Consider the following 18,204-nt stretch of genomic DNA (forward strand, 5'->3'; position numbering starts at 1 on the left):
ACACAGGGGTGTGGCTAGAGGAGGTTGTGTGGTAGGGAAACAATGGTACTTACTGCAACGTCGAGCTGGTCCAGGGGAACGGCCTCCTCAGCTAACAGCTGCACTGAAGAGTCAGAATTGACTGTCACGGAGCCACTGCTAACTGTTAACGCACACACAAACACAGTGAACACACATACAGTGAAGCACTTGATCTTCACATTGAAATTATTCTTTAAAGTGGATATATAAAAGTCACTTGAAACATTGATAAAAGGTAAAAAAGAAATTCATAACTAAGGCACACCAATCACTCATGGTTTAAATTATATAACTAAGTGAAAATAATTCTAGACAAAGTATTATAAAAAGTTCCCTCTATATATACCTGTGCCTCTAATCCTAAAAAAATTACTTAAATTAGTTAACTTAACATTACTACTTAAACTTATTGGTCTGCATCAACCATAGGATTTGGCTGGTCGTATTCATTTGTGCACAAATCAGCAGAAAATTACAATTCACATGAATCTTGTACATGAAATTGATCCATGTTATAATTTAGTATTTTGCATCATTCCATAAAAAACAAAGTTTTACTATTAATAGATGACCTAACCAGCGACTCTGGACTTTTTTTTCCTTCCTCAAAAATAAAATCTGACTGTGATTCTATCATATGTTACAACCTTATTTGCAGATCATAGATTAGTAAAAGATTATTGTGGATATATTAAAAATGTGATGTGAAGTGATGTGTTGCAACAGTTTCTAGATTACACCTCACATGTTCACACCCTGCAGCTAATCACTGTCTAAAACACATTCTTACCAAAGTATTTGACAGAGGAGCCATCGTCACTGAAGACTGTGACAACACCGGGCCTGAGGACCTGCAGGGTGGGCACGTGAGCAGGGAGGATGCCGAATACCCCAGTTAGTGTGGGCACATCAACCTGTTTCACACTAGCCTCACTGAAAAACACCTGCAAAGACAAGACAGGACAGGACACAGGGGCATTAGAAGAAAAACAGAAGAAGAAAGTTTGGATAACTTTTAAATATTTAGAAAACCTAATTTCATCATATAAAAACTATTAACAGACTTGGGTCTTTCTCACGAGCTTGAACTTTATGTAAAATATGTATATGCCAGTGGATGATGCGGTTAAGAATATACATTCCTATCATCAAGGGTTGACACAACTTATAAAATTGCACGAATTACCAACTTTATGTAAAATATGTATGTGGAAATATGTATATGCCAGTGGATGATGCGGTACATAGCTCTACTGTTCTGTGGAGCTGTACTCATTCGAGTTCATGTCAACGCATTACAACAACATACACATATCCTGCTGTATTATAATTATGTTTAAAACTGTAAATAAACTCTCTCTTTATAAAAGTTATATAACTGCAATTTACATGCTTTACTCCCAACATCAAACATGCAAAGTCAAGGTTACTGCTTTGCACTAAATGATTCTTACGCTGTACTTGCTGCAGCATTGCTTCATGTATGTGCTGTTGGATTTTATTTGTTATAAATACCAATGATCAATGCCAAACACAAGCTGCTTTTCAAAGACGTTGAATGACAGTGAGCATTCGTTAGCTTGCTATGCTAACCTGTTTTCTGACACTGCAAACTACCATCAACAAACGATGAGATTTGTGAATTCAATGCAAGAAGCATTGCTTCCAAACTGCGTAACGACCACGTTGGTAGAGTTTATTACAACATGTGGGTAATCTGTAGAAGACGCGCGTTGTTACTTAGCAAAATAGCTGCCCGGGCCCGTTAAGCCTCGCTAGTAGCATTGACTTTGGCTCATTCTAGTTACCTGTGACGGGGAGGCGAAAGTAAAGGACATCTGCGGACCACCAGGGCCGGCCTCGGCGTAGGAGCGAGCCTGCCTCAGCACAGGCAGAGCGCGGCGGAGAAACCTTGCTGCCATCATGTTTGAAAACAGCTTTTTATTCAAGTACAGTTGAATGACAGGGATCCCCAAGCCCTAGTGTGAAGGCGGTGTGCGCTTGGTAGGACAAGGACGTTTGCAACCTTCCCAGAAACCTTCACGATGGAGTAAAGCATGCTGGGTCTTTGAGTCTTCGAGGCATTGATAGGTGCACACGACAAAACGTGGCTTCGCGATAATAGAGAACCGAAAAATAAATGCAAAATGAGAAATGTAAATAAAAACACTTTACTGAGCTAAGTCCGATTAAAATGTGTTTTATTAAAAAAAAAACAACAACATTTAAATAATGAAGTCAAATTCAATTATTATGTTTTGGTTATAAATTGAATCTTTCTTTAAATTTGTTGTAAACAAGTTTCACTTTCCTCATTGTCAAATTTTAGTACTTAAAGTGGATAATCCGCAATACCCAGTGGAAAAAAAATAAATATCTTGATTGATTGTATTTCTTCTCGCCATTGACAATCAAGTATATATGAGTATATGTGGCAACCTTCCCTCATTATTAGAGCAAAGTATTTTGTTAAACCACTGTGGCATTAAAAATAAACGCACACATATGTACAGACACCAAATAAGTTAGCTTACGTTGAATCATGTATTGTTTGAGAGAGTAATTACCATACTCCGCCACTAGATGGCGCCTAACGACCGCTCAAAAGGTGGCTGGGCTCCATCTTGTGATATTGATTATACTGTTGTCTAGCAATTGGCTAGACAAATGAGACAAATATGTGAGGATTACTGTTAGTTATGGTAAGAACATTTGATATTATGCAGTCATTACCGTTATAACATGACGAGGCGCGTTTTAGTTGGTCCCTTAGCATTTTTAGGTAACTAACGTTCGAGTAACTCGTAGGAAGTTTTTATTCAACCGCAAATAGAGGGTGAGAGAGAAAGGGAGAGAAATGCGCCATTCTCCTTCTACTAGCAGCATTGGAGAAAGGCTGTAAGTGCTTCATTGATTCCAAATAAATATATGTTAAATTACATTGTTTCTTATCTGCCAATTCAGAGAGAAGGGTTTTCCACCCCAAAATTATCACAGCTTTAAAAAAAATAGTCAGGGTTATTGTCTAATTGAAGTCGGTATACCTAATATGCATCGAAAATGTAAATTTAGCACAAAAAATGATTACAGTGATTTGAAATAAAATATAAAGTGGGCTTTCCATGGTAATACAAAAATTAAATGCAGAAAAAGTAGTTTGGTGTTGGACTTTATCCGGTTTGGACCGTTATATGGAAAGCGTTGTAGTTCAACACATAATGTCGGTCTATTGAATACATGTGCATTACTGTTGTGCTGAAACACATCAAATGAAGTTGTCTTGGTTCAAGTTGATGCAACATGTACCTTAAAACAAACAGATCATGTGTTCTGTGGTCAGGTGGGTTAGAACTGTTGACGTCAAGAGCTTGATCAGCCAGTATCTGTGGGTCATCAGCACCCATGACCTGCTGGGTTATATGTGAACTAAATCAACGGGGTTTTTAGACGTGACAATACCAGGCTGAACTTTAAACACGGTTTAAACAGCCTGTCTGCCTGTCATCCAGTTTCCTTTCTAGACTGAGTTCTATAGTGATCCCTGTGACTTTCTTCCCCAGACCCCTGCCAATCCTTAAACCCCCTCCTCACTCATAATTTCGCTCTATATCCCAGTGTCACGTGGTGGGGGCGTGTCTTAGACGACGAGGTTTCATTCATAAATAGTTTTTGCCTTTAAAAAATCTACATTAAAGTGTTGGTGGAGGATCCTCACGGCGTCGGCTTTGTACCAGCAACCCTTAGTGGAGCGGTCAGTAGTGGAGGAGGTGAGTTGTTTGTTTGTTTGTCTGTTCTGTCACTGGAGATGGTGAGATCCCCTCTGCGCGCGTGTATTTGTGAGACTGTGCATGTGTCCACCGAACTGATGGGAATTGTGAGCAGCTATAAAATAAAACATGATATATTGGTGCAGATCAATAAATCGACGCTGCTCGTAACAGTTCGGGTTTTCTTTGAACTTCTTGAATCGGCCGTCGCTTTTCATCAAATAGATCATGTGAGTTCCAGAGTATTTACGGGCTATTTTGTATCGCCAAAAGAACAGCTGTCCTCGGCAGTGCCCATTGTAAAATGTTGTGTTTTAAAAAAAACTGAGCGTCATGCAATTAAAAAAAGGAGAAGCAAAGTAAAATAAAACGTACAAATAATCGAGAATGAAACGCGCGTACCTGGAGAATTGCTATCTTAACGGTAACGCGCATGCATGATAGTGGTGAGGTTGGTAATATAGCACATATAGTAAGGTTTTTGTGAAGCATGACGGGATACGGTTTCACCGGGTCACACACATGTCAACATCTACTTAGCAAACTGATCAATAAAGCGATGCTTATGGGCTGCTGGACCACAGATGTCACCAGGATTAGCTGTCAACCATATGTTTATTTTTACATTATATATACATATATATATATATCACGTTTCCTAGACCTATATGTTACTGTTATGTTATCTTAATACTGATGTTTGGTATCATTTTGATTGAGAAATGAAACCATTTCCAGATGAATACCATAAAAGGAAGATGAATGCAGACACTAAGGTAACAAGAAAATGTATGAAGCAGCCTGCCGTGTGTGTACATTTGTTATTAGCATCACATTCACTTCCGTCCTGTTGCATAGAGGCCAGCGGGCCAGCCCTGAAGTGGGGGGAAATACTGCTGCTGTTGGTGATGGTGCTCAGGCTGGTTGGCTAAGATGCTGAGGATGCAGCGTGGGAGCTAAGAAGAGGAAGGAGGAGGAGGAGGAGGAGGTGGAGGCTTGTGGAGCCACAGCCTGATACACACACACTCTACACTCATCCAGAGCTAGTCCTGCTGCACACTGCCCTCCGTTAGGGCTGGTCTACTGGGCTGGTGCAAAGAAGGATGTAGGTGCAGTGCTGCAGAGGAGAGAGTATTCCTAGGTGCGGAGGTTTGTGCAGTGTGGTAGCAAAGAGCTCAGCAGTGGCTCACAGGTTATTTTGCTGAAGTTGAGTGCTGCAGTGAGTGGCAGGCAGGCAGGCAGGCAGGCGGATGAGCAGTACTGAGTCCTGCTGGCATGTTGCTTCTTCCTTGCTGGGTAAGTCAATCTCTCCAGGCTGTGTTTGAAGTGTGTGTGTGGTGCAGTATTACTGGCTCTTATTTGACCAAAAGAAGAGCAAACACCACGTTCAAACTTAGCTGCCGGAGAAAGAGCTAGTCTCTGTTTGCTGCATGCGCGTGTGTGTGTGTGGGTGTGTGTGTGTGGGAGGTAGGCATAGGGGCAGATATGGAAGTATGATATGATGACTTACAGGCAAGATACTAACATTTGCCCCCTTCTGCGTGCATACACACATACCAGCACACACACATATATTGGGTGAGTGTCTGCCTCTTCTTGCAGTGTTTCATAATTGGTTTAGACATATTCATTTTTGCTGCAGTGGTGGTTGTTTTTTTTCAGACAGTTTTACAGGAGGTTTCTTCACTTCACGGCTTTTAATTTTAAATTCAATATGGTCTGTTTTGGTTCAGTGCTCTAACATTAATCACCCTTCGTGTTCAGAGAAGTTTTGTTCACAGTACAGTAGACGGAGAGTTGCGACGCTGCTAAAAATGCATTGCTTTCCCATGTTGACTTTGTGACATGATGAACAGCTCAGTAACAGGCATTTCCTCCCTGCTCTTGTGTGTGTCCATGTGTTGTCTCTCAGTGGGACTCTCTAGCTGGCCTGGACCATGAGCAATGAGTCTACCGTCTGGAACCCCCTACCAGAAAACTCCACAGTAAGTCTGCCTTTCAGTTCAAAGTGTGTGTGAGTGAGTGAGTGTGTGTGTGTCGTGAGAGCGTTTGTAATTCATCAGTACTGCTGGCATATTTCAGGACATGTTATGATAAACATGTAAATACCCTGAGGCTAAACTTTAGCTTTGTGCGCGTTCGTTTTTATTCTCTTTTTTTTATTTTTTATCAAACTTTAACTATCTCAAACTGACTGTTTATGCCATTCAAACCCCCATGATTTCGCCTCATGAAACAGAGCTATAATATGTTAGGTCAAATCCAAGCTAATGTTAAGTTATTTTCAAGCTCAGCAAAGCCAATTTGACAATTATTTTAGTGTAAATAAAAACTTTCTGGTCTGAATTTGTGGTAATATATTTTCCACTAATTTTAAATTATTTCTCAGTTAGGAATTATTTTGCTGAGCATTTCCTGCCCTCTGCCTTACGCATGAATCATCTTCCTTTTCATTCTTCCTTTCGACTAAGTTACGTGCGCTACGGATGTGTTCAAGGATTCTTTTTCATGAAGTTTTGTAAAAACCTTAGTGTTCTACAATAATAAGCCTGTGCTTATTTTTAAATTCTCTCTTTCCATTTCTCAGATTTTTTTTAGAAATAAACCAGTTCCACTGAAAACTTTGTCTCAGGAAACTATTACCACCAGTATGTGGGTGTCTGTATGGGTGTGTCTCAGTACCAGAACCAGATTTTGCCTCATGTTCTCTTTTGACCGATTGACTGGCTAATAGAGAACATCCTGACCTGGACCTGAAATAATTAAATCTGTGATCTAATCTCAGATTTAATTTCCTCTTGCAGAGAAATTACAGCGTGACGTCAGAGTTCTCTGCTCATTAACTCTTCTTTAACTGTTGAAGATGTATTTGTAATGACAGAGATATACATTTGAAGTCCTTTCCTTTGTTTTAAGAGAAGCGTTCCCTGAATGTCCGGCTCCGTTCTGTTAACAGTTAAAAGGCTTCTCCACAGTCTGCCCAGGGCTCTGATTTACTCTCCTTCATCCCTCCCTTAGCTGGCCATAGATCATGGTATGATGCAGACAGGTTTATAGCGCTGGAACTTATTGATGAAGTGCATTGTTGCATTTATAGATTCACTATAGGTGAGCTAAAATACCAAATGGACTGAATTATTCACAAACCAAATATCTGGGTACCTGCTAAAATAACTATTTCTGCATCGCTCTTCTAACCATCGGGGAATAAAAGTTGACTTTTTGAGTAAGTAATATCATGATTACATAGCAATAATCTAGTAAGTCAGATAACTGATGAGTATAGTGGTTTGGTTTTCATCCAGACAGTTTTGTTTTTCCTCTTTACTCAAGCTCTTTAGCCAGTGTTATTCAATCCTGGGGTTGTGACCCTAAGTAAGGTCACAAACCAATTCAAATGGGATCGCCTGAAATGTCTAGTAATTGCTAAAAAAAAAAGCTGTTTCTATTATAAATAAAACCTTAAACTTCTGTATTCTTTCACTTTCATGAATATAAATCAAGGTCAAATAAAATACAGAATATAAAGACATCTGTGCTGGCTGACTGAATTCTTCACTGTGCCCTGTTTCCTCATTCAGGGGATCCCAGTCAAGGCCAAAGATCAACAAGATGACCATGTACTCATTTTAGTGGTTCTCTCCATCTTCCTGGTGGGAACGGTGATCTTCATCTCTGTCCTTCTCATCATCTGCCGTCGCTGTTGTCGAGGGGGACAATGCTGTGACAGGTGCGGTGCTAATTTGTCTATTACATCGTGACTTAATCAGTCCAACTGGGACCTCTTTTGTCCAGCATCTCTCATTATCTCTCTTTTCACAAATTGTAGTAGTCCAAGTAATGGATCCAATTATATATTTAATGACACAAAACTCCTTTACATCCAAAGCACTAACGGTGAGCAACCAAAGCTATTTGGCACTGCAGGAGCTTTAACATTTTACCTGGTTTTCTTATAGAAAATCAAGTTACCCTCAGACTCTAGACCCACGATCAGAGCATTATAACAGACACAGCAAGTTAACAGGTGTTTAATGCATTTATGTAGTACTTCAGACACAAAGTACTCTGAAGTTGTCTTTGCAGAGGTCACGCAAAACTTTTAACTCTTTTCCTGTCCCTAGCAGTTGTTTTCTGTTTATCGCCTGACATTTCAGCTTAACCATCAGAATGGCATATGGTACAGTCTTAGGCTAACCCCAAATGCTGTCATTGGTGATGTGTGATTACTCCAGTTCCGGCCGGTTTCACTCAGACTTTACAAAAGATGACTATCGACTCTACGGAGGCCATCGAAAAACTCAAAGATCTTGGGACAGTCTCTGACCCAGCAGACTGCTGCTGATATTGAACGTATATACTGAGAGATAACAGCTTATTGGAATCACAAATGGCCTAAACTTCTTCCTGTTTACTGTACTCGTGGGGATTCTGAACCCAGAGTTATCTACTCTACTTGAAACTATGTGAAAGCATTCTCTCGTCGAAAATACCTACTCTGTTAACGTCAGTGCCCCCTTTGGGCCGGTTATTGAAACACCTATATAGAAGTACATTTAATATTTATGCTCATGTATTTGTGATGCCTCTTCAGCGTGTGCTGTAACAATGCTACACTTGAACTGCCTGGTCGCTCTCATCGGTCCATCCTCAGCTCGTAGGACAACACAAAGGCTTAGATAAACAGAGAGCACAAAGGCAGAGCTGTAAAAAGGCGAGGTTTGCTGGGGGAGAAAAGCAGGCAGCCTGGTACAAATGATGAGTGTAATGAGATTTCATAGCAGCCATCGGCTGTGATTAATCTTGCGCCGCAACCTAGCAACACACACACTCAAACTCTTATAGAAGGTATGGGGAAGCGGGAGCCACAAAGGAAATGAAAAAAGGAGTTCAGATCTAGGTGGATGCAGAAATCCTTCTAATCACTTCACACCCACACCCCCCCGCACAAATACAAACTACAATCTCTCCACAAATACACAAGGAGGAGAAAAATTAAATACAAACTACAATCTCTCCACAAATACACAAGGAGGAGAAAACTGTCTGGAGAAACACTTTCCTTTTTCTGTCTCATCAAGTCAATTCTTGGCCTGGGGTTGAAGCAGCCGTGTGGAAACCAGCAGCTGTTACTCTGAGACATAAACAACATTTATTAGGAATTTTACAATTATGCAAATTAGCAGCTCGTATATTACTGTGCTGTGCTGTCGCAGGTCAAACTGTTCATAGAATCTGAGGATTACGAACAAGCTTTTAATGTTTTTACTGTGTCAAAACTGCATTGATCTCAGTGGGGTTTTTTTGTGTTTGTTTAACAGGGCCAGCGATGACCCAGAAAAAACCACTACCACTTATACAGAGGAACCTCAGCCCACCCATGGTAAGAGAAAAAATGGACAAGGGTATATAGTGAAAGAGGTGCAGATAAAGAGGCAAGGTGTAAGGAAGAGGAGGAGGGGGTGTCCATCTCAACACAATTATCTTAAGTGCCATTCCTGGAACATATTTGGCTTTTTATATTTTTGGGATCAGTGATTGCATTTTGGTGTGAGGTTTCTATTTAACTTTATAAGTGCTTTTGTGAGGCTTTTTGTGTCTTAAAGAAATCAATACGACAGGATAAATGTGAATGGACTTCCATTTTTAGTACGTTGAATAAAAACCCATGGAACCAAAATAAGAATGAAACCCCCTCGTGTGTTTAGGGCTGGACCACCCACATGCCGCCCTCAACAAATGTCAGTATAATATAATCTGACCCACTGCTATGCTTTTAAGATTTTTCTTCAATCAGTTTCTTTCATCAGTACCAATATTTCTCCCTGCTCTTCCGTGTGTCACTGTACATCACTGTACATCTCCGCCTCACAAAACTGATTATTGTTAAACCACAAACAGGCTGAAAGCACACTTACGTCTATTTTTGCCACCGTCAGACTTCGCTTTTTCATTCAGCCCTGTGTGATCTGGAGTCTGTTTTATTTCCTTTCATTTCTCTGAGCAGCAATCACCATCAGGGTGGATGAGTCAGACTGCCTGTCAATGGCGAGCTCTCACAATCAAGAGACAGAGCGCTTCCTCTCCACCGGCACTACTGGCCGCCGTGTCTCCTTCAATGAGGCAGCACTCTTTGATCACGGCAAGAAAGCCCAGGAAAAAGGCCGCAGGTCAGTTCACTTTTCAAACTCTTTCTTAAAAATCACTGCCCACTGTGGTTTTGTCATAGTTTCCAGCACAATGTGCAAAGAAAAATTGCTTTATTAGGGAATATTGAAAAGAGGAATGAAGGCTAGCGGAAGAAAGATTAATTGGCGTGGAGTAGAGGAAGTAAAGGTGGACGAGTTCAGGTACCTCAGGTCGGAGGTGAGTAATGACCTGATGGATGGTAACGAGTGTGACAGAAGAATAGCAGCAAAGTTAAAGAGAGGACAGTAGTGAGACCTGCTATGAAGTACGGTTTAAAGCTCAAACTCATAAGTTGCAGAAACATTTATTAATATGTTATGGAGTAATTATATCTAAACAGTCTTACAGTTACAACCGACTCTTTAAGGGGAGCTGTATTGCTGATGTGGCCCCCAGTGAAAACCCCACACCCCAGTGGGCCAGTTTTGGCCCACGGGCCATATGTTTGACACCCTTGGTTTATGGTTTATTAATGGCTGAGTTGAAGAGGCAGAACTTCTCACTGGAAATGGACAGAGCAGTGGGACAGTTAAGGTGGAGCAGTTTGGACTTAAAGTTAGGGTGGTGAAGTGAAGATTGTTTGGACATGTGCCGAGGAAAGACAGGGAATGTAATGGACGAAGGATTCAGGAGATGGAGTTACCAGGTAGGAGGAAAAGAGGAGGACATGGGGATAGGAGGAAATGATCTACCATGGCGACCCCTGAAGGGAGTAGCTGAAAGAAGAAGGAAATTTGCCTTCATATTTGTCTGTTGTTCATGGATGAGTAATTGTCTGAGTAATCTGCAGTAAATATGAATGCGCGCAGATTGTGTATTGGATTGTGTGTTTTTTCCCTTTGCCTCCACAGATACACTCTGACCGAGGGCGACTTCCACCATCTGAAGAATGCTCGCCTCACACACCTGAGCATCCCTCCTCCAGCTCTTAAAATTGTCACTATTCATGAGTGTGACTCAGCAGAAAACACCATTACCATGACAACACATCCTGTTGCTAAGTCAGCCCTTTCCATTTTTCAGGTGATAATCTTGTCCTAATACTTACGTCCTGACATTAGAACTGATGATCGTGTGCCAATAAGGTCATCAGTTACTGAAACTAATGATTATCAAAATCTTTTCACAGCCAACACTGTGCCCCCTTCCACAAACACCACTGACCGGTCTGAGTGTCAACCCCAGCTGTGCTCTCCCCGGAGACACCCTCAACTCCTTGGTAGACACCAGCTTTAGTGAGAACACCATCACACTCAGCACTCAGGAGACCAGCTCCACCTCTGTAAGTAATCACTGTTTACTAACCAGCAACATTTCAGCAATGATTGACTCTAACATTAAGCTGCAGCTAGCTAACCAGCTAGCTAACCAACTTCCTGACTATGTTCACGTCTCTGCTCAGATTGAGATGGTGAGCACTGGCCCCCGGGGCAGAGGTAGCAGTGTCAGTGTCGGAGAAGGGGCCACGGTGTGCAGCGGCGCCCCCTTGGCCCACAGTGATGGAGGAAGTCATGGGCCGATGCAGCAATTCTTCACTAAACTGCGACGGCACGCTAGTTTGGAGGGTGCTAGTCCATACCTTAAGATAAAAAAATGGAAGCTGGACAGCAGCCAGAGAGCCTCAAGTCTGGACACCCGAGGTAATTGATTTGTGTTGTTAAAAACAAGGTGGTTGAAGTGTGGATCGTTTTTTTTTCTTTTCTTTTTTTACTTTTCATATCTGTTGTGTTTTTCTTTTGCATGCTCAGTCTATTTGGCTGTTCTGTCATGGTAAATAGACATTGGTTAGGCCCCGGGAGGTTCTTGTGACCGACTGTGAGTTGCCCATTGGCTGCCGGGACTCGCACATACACACCAATGCACACACATAGAAGACAGATGGCTCAGTGACGCAACAATTGGTCTTTCCAAGTTGGTATAGACCCTAGAGTGAATCCTCCCCACTGATCCGGTTCATCCTCTGCACACACTGCCTCCTCCTCGGCACCTGGTTCAATTTTCCCCTGAGACTTCAGAAGTTGATGGAGATTATGTGTTACTGCACTTGATGTTAGACAACCCAGTCCTGCCTCATCTCTCTCTCCCTCCCCCTCTCTCCTTCCTTCCTTCTGTCTCTCTGAGCCAGGTTCTCCAAAGAGGAGACATTTCCAGCGCCAGAGAGCAGCCAGTGAAAGCATGGACCAGGACGACAACAACTCCCACCACATAGACCTCATCCAGTACATTGCACGTACCCAGGACGTCACCTTCACTCCCAACCAACCCATGACCCGCCTCCTGTCACCTCCCTCTACACCTCCCCCCTCCCTCGGCAGGTATTTTTAATTCCCTTGCCATTCATCCTGTCCACTGCTTCGCTGCCTTGCACTCTTTTTTTTACCACAACTAGAATATAAATAATGTATAATGATGTCATAAATCTCAGACATTTTAAATATGTTTCCAGTATTTCCTGTTTCTGCATGTCTATGAAATATAAAAGTTGCTGATACAGTTCAGACGTACCAGGACTGACATCTCCTTACTGCATGCACTGTGAATTCTTTAGAATCCAAATGTAAGTAGGTAATTTCTCAGAGTTGCAACGCATTCCATTTATCAGCTAGTTTAAGTTTGAAACATGCAGCAGCATCCATTACCTACCATGATTGTCATTCTGTGAATATGGCCATGTTTTAAGTTAAAGTACGAGAGGAGAAAAAACAAGCTTCGACACTGGCAGTAGTTCCGCATTTCTGTATCCTTACCATTCATTCCTCCTGTTTGTTTTTTTCATCGTGTCCTTTCTTTACATCCTTGTGTGCACACTGTAGGTTAGAGGTAGAGGTGATGGTGGAGCCACACTGCAGCCGCGGAGGACCAGGGGTGATTGGCCTATCCCCTGATCCTCAAGATGAAGCACTGAGCCTGGAAAGAAAGGACGGTGCAGAGCCCTTAGACCCACAAGAGCCGCAGTACTCCCAGTCACTTTACAGAGACATCTGGAACCTTCGTGCATCACTGGAACAGTACGCCACCTCTGACCACAGCAGCAACAACGACAGGAACTCCGTCTGCAGTGACGCTGACAGCGTGTGCTCACTGGGGGGACGCACAGAGACAGAGAGAGGAGGTCTTCCCAGCTGCCTGTCCCAGGACTTAGGTGATGAAGCAGAGGTGGGAGATGATGACAGGGGATTTCTGATGTTTGTCGATGAGGCATCAGGTGTGAAAGAGGCCAGAAAAAGAAAACAGGGAAGCACCGAATCAGATCGAGGCACCAGTGATGGAGAAACCGGGACCCGAAAACTGCTGCAGATGGACAGCGGCTACGCATCCATAGAAGTTCCCTGCCGAGGTCCAGAAGACCTGAGAGTGTTTGGAGGCAGCAGTTTTACCAGCAGCATCAGCCCGAAGGACAGGACAGCTCATGAGAAGAGGCACCACTTTACCAAAGCAGGGCGCAGTGGCACTATTGGGGACAGTTTTGAGTCTCATCTCTTCGAGGAGGAGCCAGAAGATGAGATGTTGTTAGGAGCCAGTGGTGGAGTTTCCATAGAAACAGGGGCCGGTTCCCTGAGCTGGTTGCCATACGGGCAGATGCTGAGTCCTCGCGAGGCTGCTCAACTTCCACCTGAAGCACCAACTTTGCAGCAACGAGACTATAGCATAGATGAGAAAACAGATGCACTTTTCAACGAGTTTCTCCGTCATGACCCCCAGTTTGATCAACTGGAGTCACCGTTAAAGAAACACAGGTCACGCGTCCACCTTCGAAAGCAGTGGCAGCGCCACAAGCAGTGGAGTGACCCTGGCGTAAGACACTTGCATTCGTCCTTCGAGAGGCAGAGGACTCCCCTACGAAGGGGTGAAAGCGTAAATTACCCACTCGACACGAGCTACCACAGCACTTTACCGCGCATCGTCAGCGCTCCCGACGAGGAGACTGGCGATGGGACTGGCAGCACTCCAGAAACTTCAGAGGTACGGCCTCCTGCAGTACAGGATGGGAGCGGAGAGAAGGAGCACGGCACCGCTGTCAGAGACACTGAGGACCGTCCTCCATCTTCCCCTCGATCTTCACATCTCTCCACACTAGACAAAGACGAAGGGTTGGCTCCGCACTTTGACCCTCAGGAGGACAGCAAACAGTCAGGAATCACAGCCGAACCTGCGGATGAGCGATCACCATCTCAGCTCTCTGACACTCCAGGCTACGGCCCGCAGACCATCACAGCAGAGCTCACGGACAAACTGATTTCGAACCTTGACGAAAGGCTGTACGCAGGCCTCCGTAGGACCAGAGACACAGCTACTGAGTGTGTGACGGCGACGGCCACACATGCCTCTCCAGACCACAGCCCAGTGTAGCTTGGCTCAAGCCATTCTCTTGTCATCTTCACTGCAACACTACTCACATATTATCAGTAAAGTGTGCGTCGCTCCACGGTTTTAAATGTCTGTCCGTGTGTAGTTCGATTAGTGCAATTCAGACCCAAACGGAAACCACTGAAATTACCGTTGTTATAGTTTACGATGAAATCATTTAGTGGATGGACAATCGTAGGTGATCCACTAGGAATGTACCATGTCTTAGTTAGCGTTGAATTGCTGCCATTTCACAGTTGAAGATACACAGTGTATAGATAGAAGTTCCATACGGCTAACATGTTTGAATACTAACTGTCTTCTGTGTCTGCAGATTATTCATTCTTTATATTCTTTATATCGGCTTTTATTCCTGCCAGTGCTCTCCAGCTTAGTGTATGTTAGCCATCCGTGTACACACTGATTCACTGTGAAACTAGGTGCTATCAACAGGAAGGAAGACCTGCTGTAGAGGAGATACTAGGACTAGTGATTCCACCACCACAGAGAAAGATCCCAAGTTGATGATAAAAACTTTGATTCTGCCCTCACCATGTCACAATGACAACAAACTCTAACCAATCAGAGTCAGTTACCTTCATCTTCTTTTGCAGATTCAAGTTTTGTTTTGTCTTGACTGTGTCCATCTTCAGGGGTCTTAGACTCAGATGAACTATAACGATATCTCACTGGAAGGCCAAGTACGTGTTCAGTTGTTAATACCAAACTACAAAAAAACTACTTATCATGTAGTACTTTGTAGTACTTCAATCTAAACAGCTAAAACGCATATCACTGTTTCCTGAATGACCAACTAAAATAAATATTACATATCAATATTACTACATATTGTCTCAAGGGCAAAATTTAATTATTATTAACATCTAATCATGGACCAAATATGGGGGAATTGCAGGCCTGAAGTGGTCCCCGAGCCAGGAGTTTGCCACCCCTGATCTACATAATTAGTTTTGAGAGTGGTTTTGAGCTGTTTGAAAATAGTCTTTTTTTCTTTTTTTTTATTCTTATTTCTGTATTGCCTAAGAGAATGAAAAGTGATATTGTGACAGTTTAAAAGAGAACTTTTGTTTTTCATCATGTACACGTCTGCCTTTTATACTAGGAGTAAATCAAGACACTGTTCAAGCTACCAGACATGTTGGACGACCTCAAAAACCTTTGCTGTTGTAACTTTTTTTGTGGAAAACATGCTTTCTTGTGTTGAAGGAGTCTATTTTTTTTATATTTTTTCGCGGCACCTGAAATTCTTTTAGCATTCATGACTTGCTCTATTTTTCTGCGGGGTTGCTGGGCTTTTCCACATCCCCCTGGTGCGGTGCAGCGAGGCACTGCAGAAGATGGTCTGGAATATTAATCATAAGAAGAGAATCCCCCCTTTTTCATCCTTCCTCCCCTCTCTGTTCTTGGCTGCTGGTAGCATACAGTAAATTGTAATGAGTGAAGATAAAGTGGAGAAGAAAGGAGACGGTGAGATAATGATGATGCTCCATTCCAGCCTCGCCAGATTAGATGTTTTTCTGCTGGGCAACAGGAGTCTCCTCTTGTTGCTGAGTGGACTCAAGGGCAGAAGCCGTATTTCTCATTAGTGGAATAATGGCTTTGATGAGAGGAGGTGAACTCAAACACAGATGATGTAGGGCACTTTTTTTCTGTTTTCTTTTTTGTATCTTGCAGGCCTTTTCTGGCCGTACAAAATAATTTGAGCGATCACATTCTGTTCCAAAGGGCACTAATATGCAGGAAGGAAATTGATATTTAGTTCAACCCATTCATGCTATCACGCCACTGATGTTTCCTTGATAATAAATACTCAGCAAATTCTGGGAAATGAAAAAGACAGCTGCATTTCCCACAGATCCGAAGTAAAAAAACAAAAACAAAACTCAGTGCTGAGTGAGGTGGGGACACCAAAAACACCCGACAATTCAAGTAAAGTGGATGGAACGAAGGGTTGGATTGTCAATTCATACAAGTGTACAAAGAATCGTGTATAAAAGCACAGTCTCACAGGAGGCTGTCAACCAATGTCTTTTGTTAGGTTTAGACAGACACTGTATAAATGGGGACACTGTGGTGAATGATGTTTGTTACTAACCAGTAGCCTGCCCAATGCTTTGATGCTCTGTGTGTAGGTCTGCATGAGAGTTACCGTTTCACTAAAATCTTCTCAGACTTACAGTAGGAAACGATGGAGTGCATACTGTAGTTAATGCTCAGTTGTTCATGGCTGTAGTTCAAAATAACCATTTGTATGACGAGACAATTAGTATTTTATGAGGACACGTGCTAGGATACTGTACATGAGGACATTCTGTGGAATATACAGCTTCGAAGTCGAAGTGTTTCTGTAAATCCTTGCTTGTTGATGAACTGCCTAATGTCAGAGGAAAGGGTGAGGCTTTCTGAAAAACTTTGCTTTTGTTGAGCCAAATCTATTGAGCCTTGAGGGACCAAATCATATGGATCATCCATTAGGGTTATTTTTCAATCTGTAAATAAATGAATGAAGCAAAACAGAAACACAATTCATCTTGTCTTATTCCAAGGAAACTGTTGTTTATCCAGATTTATATTTCATTCTTTTCATTAACTTTTTATTTACACCCTTATCCAAAAAAACAAAAAAAAAAACAAATCCAGTCTGTGATGTTTTTTTTTCCTTCTCACTTTCTCTCTCCTGCCTCCACTTATAGCAAATAAATACAATACAGATTTACATGCATGCATTTAGCAGGTCTCACATCAGGAGGGTTTAGTAGTATTTGGTTCCACTGAGACTCAAACCCAGGACCCTCCACATGTAAGGCAGACATGTAGGGCAGTGACACCATAGAACCACTACTTACATACCTAACCCTTTAAATAAAATCAAAATCATTCTCAATGTCAAGATGAATCAAAGCTTTTGTGAATGGAGGAGAGTCGGAGCGGTGCCTCTGATTTAATCAGATTTATCACAAAGTAAATGTGGATTAATCATGATTAATTGTAATAATTCATTATGATTTATCATGATTAATCAAAGTAAATTGTCAATCGTGAATATGACAACATTCTACTTGGAACAGAAAGATAAACAACAACAGGTTTTATATATATATATATATATATATGTATATATACATAACAGTGCACAGAATACTTCGACGCTCCATTGCTGTGATTTAGATTTATCAGCTCACAACTGAGCTGTTACTCAAACAGTGAAGACGATGGTGTTCCCTGTTTTCGGCCGCAGCCTCACGCTCCCTCCCACGTGTTTCACATGTGAGGCTTTTCTTGCACATATGAATGAAGGAACCCGTGCCTCTCCAGTTTGTTAGCACCTCTGCTGCTTCTTCTGCCGCTGCCATTCACTGAGACCGTCAGGGAGGGGCTCTCTGCTCAGGGATGTCTTGATGGGAAAACCCCCATACTCCCCCCCTGTCAGCACCACCTCACAACCACCCACCCCTCTGTTTCCCTTACGCCCACGCATTTCCCTCCTCCTCCGTCTCTGTCTCAGACACACACACACACACACACGCAGGTACTATGAATATATAATAAGATGACTCACCGGGTTCCTCGGCGCTCACGATTTGATGGCTTTTCTGTTTCTCGTTTATTACATCCTGCATGACAACGTGGTGAAAATGTTCAACCGGTTTCACCTGAGAAAACTCCGGAGAGCATCACCACGCTGCTGTCTACTGAAGTATTACTACCAAATCTACAAATGACTGTGTCTTCACTGAAGTCCAAAATACAAAATCCTACCAAACTAGAACCAAACTCTCTTTTGATATAGCCTACATCAGGCAGATTAGATAAGTTTGTTGTTTTACCAAATAAAGAAGCTGAAGTGATTTTCCGAAAG

The 18,204-nt window shown here is 42.4% G+C and overlaps 2 protein-coding genes across 3 annotated transcripts in view; one reads left to right on the plus strand and one right to left on the minus strand.

Moving 5' to 3' along the window:
* Positions 1 to 2,071, minus strand: part of atp5f1d (ATP synthase F1 subunit delta) — a 7,844-nt gene extending 5,773 nt beyond the window's left edge. The window contains exons 1-3 of the mRNA XM_008338549.3: positions 1,830 to 2,071; positions 812 to 965; positions 54 to 142 (exon numbers count right to left, since the gene is read on the minus strand). Coding sequence (XP_008336771.1) covers positions 54 to 142; positions 812 to 965; positions 1,830 to 1,946 — 360 coding nt within the window. The 5' untranslated portion in view covers positions 1,947 to 2,071. The remainder of the gene's footprint in view (positions 1 to 53; positions 143 to 811; positions 966 to 1,829) is intronic.
* Positions 2,072 to 2,679: 608 nt separating this feature from the next.
* On the plus strand, positions 2,680 to 16,865 carry cbarpb (CACN subunit beta associated regulatory protein b). 2 transcript variants are annotated; one of them, XM_017031298.2, is made up of 10 exons: positions 2,680 to 3,788; positions 5,701 to 5,773; positions 7,370 to 7,518; positions 9,110 to 9,171; positions 9,796 to 9,958; positions 10,829 to 11,000; positions 11,107 to 11,259; positions 11,380 to 11,617; positions 12,103 to 12,292; positions 12,791 to 16,865. In XM_017031298.2, exons 2-10 carry the CDS (start codon positions 5,726 to 5,728, stop codon positions 14,325 to 14,327), a joined length of 2,712 nt encoding a protein of 903 aa, XP_016886787.1. In that variant the 5' UTR covers positions 2,680 to 3,788; positions 5,701 to 5,725; the 3' UTR covers positions 14,328 to 16,865. The 2 variants fall into 2 exon arrangements, with proteins under 2 accessions (XP_016886787.1, XP_008336772.1); XM_008338550.3 differs by lacking the exon at positions 2,680 to 3,788 and adding an exon at positions 3,806 to 5,084.
* Positions 16,866 to 18,204: the final 1,339 nt, after the last annotated feature.

The sequence above is a fragment of the Cynoglossus semilaevis genome, chromosome 2 (assembly GCF_000523025.1).
Source record: "Cynoglossus semilaevis isolate Cse_v1.0 chromosome 2, Cse_v1.0, whole genome shotgun sequence".
Taxonomy (NCBI): Eukaryota; Metazoa; Chordata; class Actinopteri; order Pleuronectiformes; family Cynoglossidae; genus Cynoglossus; species Cynoglossus semilaevis.